We start from the raw sequence: 5,802 nt of genomic DNA on the forward strand, positions 1-5,802 counted from the left end.
TTCGGGTCGTTGTCATGTTGGAAGACCCAGCCATGACCCATCTTCAATGCTCTGACTGAGGGAAGGAGGTTGTTGCTCAAAATCTCACAATAAATGGCCCCATTCATCCTCTCCTTAATACAGTGCAGACGTCCTGTGCCCATCACAGAAAAGCACCCCCAAAGCATGATGTTACCACCCCCATGCTTCACAGCAGGGATGGTGTTCTTGGGATGCAACTCATCCTTCTTTTTCCTCCAAACATGACGAGTGACATTTAGACCAAAAAGTTTTACTTTGGTCTCATCTGACCACATGACTTTCTCCCATGCCTCCTCTGGATCATCCAGATGGTCTTTGGCAAACTTCAGACGGGCCTGGACATGTGATGACTTGAGCAGGGGAACCTTCCGTGCAATGCATGATTTGAAACCATGACAGCGTAGTGTTCTACCGACAGAACTGTGGTCCCAGCTCTCTTCATGTCATTGACCAGCTCCTCCCTTGTAGTTCTGGGCTGATTCCTCACCTTTCTCATCATCCGTGATACCCCACGAGGTGAGATCTTGCATGGCGCCCCAGTCCGATGGAGACTGACAGTCGTCTTTAGCCTCTTCCATTTTCTAACAATTGCTCCAACAGTTGATCTGTTTTCACCAAGCTGCTTGGCAATTGCCCTGTAGCCCTTTCCAGCCTTGTGGAGGTCCACAATTTTGTCTCTGGTGTCTTTTGACAGCTCTTTGGTCTTGCCCATGGTAGTAGTTGGCGTCTGACTGACTGTGGGGTGGACAGGTGTCTTTAAAGAGCTCAGACAGGTGCTACTAATTTAGATTAATGAGTGGAGTAGAGGTGGACTTTTTCAAGGCACAGTAACAGGTCTTTGAGAGCCAGAATTCTTGCTGTTTCTCAGGTGTTCAAATACTTATGTTCAGCAGCGCAAGACAAATAAATTCTTTAAAAATCATAGAATGTTATTTCCTGAAATTTTTTTTTTAATTCTGTCTCTCAGAGTGGGAACTCCAAAAGTAATGAATGGATTTTGATTCAATTGTTTGGAAGGTAGGGTATGGCCCAGGGAACAATCAATTAGATTGTTCCATGTCCTGTTTTTTAACGGTTTTATTATCATTGTGAGATAGGGCCAATTGATGGTTTTCAGTCACGTGATGGGCACAAAGCCTTGGAGGGCAAAAAAAAATTCCATCCAGTATGATGGCTAAGACTGGACACTTGATAGAACTGCAGCACAGACTTGTTTTCTGTTTATGTTTTATTCAACAGTTCCTTGTTAGAAACGGAGGGATCCAAGTCATACTGTACCCAGAGTACGAACCGTTTCAATTGTTTGGAAGGTAGGGTATGGCCCAGGGAGTACGAACCGTTCTTTTTATGTCTGTGCCCAGATTTCACTGCCTGTGTTCTAAAGTTACTCCACTAACAGAGCGGTGGTTGAGCATGCTAGTGTGTGAATGAATTTTTTTGATTGTTTCAGAGCGGTTAAATTCTAAAGCACAGAGGCCGCAGATCCACACAGCCCTGCATGAAGTATTTTATGTGAATATCGTCAAAGCACAGACTTTCTGTCTAACCTCCTTGCACCTTGTGTGTAGCTAAGCCCCAGACTCGCTCAAACTCATTATGACTTTCAAAGGAATATTGCTTTTAGGTGCAATGGCATTATGGGGGAAACTGAGCATCCTTGGTGGAGGTTGGCGCGCTCTGAAGCCTTTTTTGGGGGGACATTCAAAAAGCTTACTTTGCACTTTTACATTTGGTTTGTTTAAAACTTTTACTGCCCAATAACAAGCAAACCACATTATATAAAAATAAATAAATAATTTTGTAGGATTTAGGGGCAAAGGAAGTTGAGACAAAACTGATTGCAGGCCTTTTAACTTCACCTGAGCATGATGGCCTTTTCTGTGCACTTTATTGATTACTATTTATTCCTGCTAAGAGCACTTGAGACCCAAGAGCCTGACTGCAGTTTGCCGTTTGGTGTAGGCCTTCCCACACAAGTAGCACCCATCTTTTTTATAAAGCATCTAAAAAAAAAACATGTTGTCTGACACATTTAAGAGGTCAAATGTGCACTTTTATTGTTATCCTGTCCAAATAAAATTGTTATTTTGTGAGCATTTTTTCATAAAATTATTTAGAATAGTTTAAACAAGCTAGCATTTGATATTACTGATAGTTTGTCAGTCTAGTAAAAGCCTCAGTTAGTGGTCATTTTTGTGCATTAAATGTTTTTGCTGGTCCTGCACTGAAAGGAGGGCAGAAATGTGCACAAGACATAAACCTTGCTCCGTCCCAGTTGTAGCATTATGAGTTGTTGAAAGCAGTAATGTAACTGAGCTCAACACAGGACAGACCTGTAGAATGATGGTTTCAGTTCTTAAAGCCATTGGGGTTTTGGTAATTTAAGTGTTTTGTCTTCATTTCTTTATTCTCAGGCTATAGTCATAAATGTGCCCCTAAGCTTGTGTCAAATAAATATGCCAAACAACACAAGTTATTACATCAGAGTGATTTGAGGCCTCATTCATCCTGTCTTTAAAGAAAACCTTACAGAGTGTCTCCAGTTTGAACATCTGCACATCATAAATTTAAAAAGACCCCCTCCCCCAAGTACAAAAGAAACCTGAAGACCATTGCCAGAGTTATCACCCAAGAAAACCACTCTAAATTCCTGCCCTCCTCCTCATGCTGGCAGCCCTCTCGAGTCCACCAAAAGACCATCAGGGAAATACATAGTGCAGGCCACTCACACAAAATGTGAAAAGCCCTTGATATGACCCATACAATGCATTTTACCACTTTCTCTCTTATAAGTGAGAGGTAGGGGTTGTGAAAGGTGACAGATCATCTGTGTGTGTATGTGTTTTCTCAGCACCTGCATCCCCACTACCTCTTTACCCAGAGACGCTGTTTCATTTATGCATGGAGTAGGCTTTTAGTTTGAAGGTGTAATAAACCCATGTGATCAGACGGACAGGTGCACAGTAACACTGAGTCACTCTGGCTGGATGGTGACAAAGTGAGAAGCTAACAGCCGACAAATATCATGATGTTTCACACATTTTACTGGGAGCAAGAATCTGATGTTGAAGCCAGAGTCACTCTGGGCTGATCATTTGTACAGGTTAGAGGCTTTCCAAGTGTTTAAATAAGTTGAGAGAACACTGGACATTAAGCAAAGGTGGAAGGCTTGGTGAGAAAAGTAACCTGTTTACTACCCTACATGTTTTCTGAGCACTTTCTTCCTATTGTGTAGGAGAACGTTTGAACTCGTTCCAATGTTCAAATTTCCCATTATGACTGCGGTGCTTATCAAATTTACACTGTTTTTGCAGACGTCTGCTCTCTGCCCACTCACGCACACGTGCACATTGTCCACCCCTCCTGCACACCAGGACAGAGTGGCCGTATTTATTTGTTTATATTCCACCTCCCTCAGCCTGTTATTCAATTTCTCTGTTCAGTGCTCGTCTCCCTTAAGAGACTTGCAGAGACGGCTCTGTTAGCATTCTGAGCCATAGCCTAAACACTCATCACCAAACTCTGTCAGGCCTGACAAGCAAAAGAGAAAAGGGAGAGAGCTGTGTGGAGCAACCTGACACAGTTAATTTTCTGTAAAGGAAATATTCATACACAGATGAGGACGCATGCATGCCCTCATATTACATAAACTACGCAGTTAATGTCTTAAAATGGGTAATCAGCATCTGGTACAAAACACTTCAGTTATAAATATACTGAACACTTTTTAACGTTGAATTTGATTTTGACTTCATTTGATTTTAGTCATGAACCACACATCTGCCCTAAAATTCATAAAACCAGATGTGGAAGAAATATTTAGATTCCCTACTAAACAAATAACTCCTGTGCAAGTAAAAGTCCCACATTTGACTCATTACAGTACTTTCAAATACAAGTACAAATGTTTCAGCAAAAAGTACACATTATGCAGACAGCGTTTATATAGTATATTATAAAATACATTGAATAAGAAAAGAAATGTAACTTTAAAAGTATACACCATAAATAGCTTGTAACACAAATGACAGTTACATATAACCCTGAAACTTATTTGATAACTTATTTCCATTGTTGTACTGTGAGTATTTTTCAATAAAAAAAGTACACTTACTAAAATATAAAGTACACTTACATGACTCTTTACTTGGCATTGCCATTAAGAATTTTTAAACTCTACATTTATGCCCTTAAGACTCAAAGGATACTGATCACTGGGAAATACTGAAATAGTGAAGACGAGAATTTAAAACCACTGCAGCATGCCTTTCAATTTGCAGACAGGTTTGCCTGTAATAAAGGATCATTTCTTGAAGGAATAACTGAAATTGACTTAACATCACATTATAAAATTGAATATTGTTGTGCATTTCAGTTCCCTAACATAACACCAACATCTGTGATGACTTCCATGGATCAAAACTTAAAAATAACACAGTATTTGCCTTCCACTTGTGGTCTGTACTCTACCTCAGTACTTCAGGCAATGCTAATTTCCTCTTTTCCCTTCTGCTGTTTTATCCACTGTAGCTATGCTAATGTGAAAAAATGCAGCAATGAGGGCCGCGCGCTGATGCAGCTCGACTTCCAACAGTTCCTGATAAAGCTGGAGAAGCTGACCGACCTGCGACCCATCCCTGATAAAGAGTTTGTTGAGGTCTACATCAAAGCTTATTACCTGACAGAGAACGACATGGAGCAGTTTATAAAAAATCACAGGGTGAGACTTAAATATGTGGTTGAATTATTTTTTGTATCAAGCTTGAGTGGCAGTTTCTGACAAGCTGTTTACACTTTTTTACAGGAGTACTCCATGAAGCAGCTAGCCAACTTAGTGAACGTTTGCCTGGGTTCACATATAAACAAGAAGGCTCGTCAGAAGCTTCTGGCAGCCATCGATGACATTGACAGACCCAAGAGATAGATTGATGCGCAGAGTAAATGGCTGCTCCAACAGAGGAACTCTCCCACTGGAGCTGAGCTTCGAATGTCTTCATCTTTATGGTAGAGTATAAGGTGTGTTCAATGAGCTCTACGGATCATACGGTAGTAGAGCTACTGTATCCAGCATTTTAAAGTTCTGTTAACCCACAGCCTTTATACTGTAAGTTTAAAAACACAAACTGCCACTTGTTGAATGCACCTCATGACACTGATGAATATTAATACAAATGTTTCACACTTGAGCATGCTGCAGTTTTCTCTATGCATAGATGTATGCATGCATGGGTGGATTACTGAATGAGCCTCCCGGACACAGGCCCAGTGGGCCGAGGGATCGGGGGGCTCCTGCGCCATAGCCTCCGTATGAAATGAATATTTCTTGTTGGAAGGTCAGTCAACAGCAAACAGATGCAAAATGAGTACAAGCAAGTAAAACAGAGGCAAAAATAACCACAAAGGATTGAAATTACCAAAAAAAAAAAAAAAACAAGTTGCAAAACAAGTGGCTAAATAGGGATGGAATATTGTTACACCAAGATACAAAATGACCACAAAGAGACAAAACAACCTCAGCAATGCAAAATGACTATAAAGAGAGAAAACTCTGTTTCAGTCTGGTAGTTTTGTTTCTCTGTAGGAGGGTGGGGGTTCTTTATGTACCCGCCTAGGAGCCCAGTGTCTCATCATCTGTCCATGAACCGCATGCACGTCTTCATTTAACAAGCATGCCGCTTACAAAGTTTTTCTGCAAATTGTCTGCAACCAAAACATTTTACACCACGTCAGTAACCATGGCTAACAGATCCTGGGTTTGTTTTCCAAATAAACTACCAGAAA

The 5,802-nt window shown here is 40.9% G+C and overlaps 1 protein-coding gene across 2 annotated transcripts in view; it reads left to right on the forward strand.

The window, feature by feature from the left end:
• The window catches only part of vps50 (VPS50 subunit of EARP/GARPII complex), a 101,952-nt gene extending 96,500 nt beyond the window's left edge, over positions 1–5,452 (forward strand). For both annotated transcript variants that reach the window (XM_020614218.1, XM_020614219.1), the window contains 2 exons: positions 4,552–4,741; positions 4,826–5,452. In XM_020614218.1, the coding sequence (XP_020469874.1) occupies positions 4,552–4,741; positions 4,826–4,945 (310 nt within the window). In that variant the 3' untranslated portion in view covers positions 4,946–5,452. The remainder of the gene's footprint in view (positions 1–4,551; positions 4,742–4,825) is intronic.
• Positions 5,453–5,802: the final 350 nt, after the last annotated feature.

The sequence above is a fragment of the Monopterus albus genome, unplaced genomic scaffold, assembly GCF_001952655.1.
Source record: "Monopterus albus unplaced genomic scaffold, M_albus_1.0 scaffold143.1, whole genome shotgun sequence".
Classification (NCBI taxonomy): Eukaryota; Metazoa; Chordata; class Actinopteri; order Synbranchiformes; family Synbranchidae; genus Monopterus; species Monopterus albus.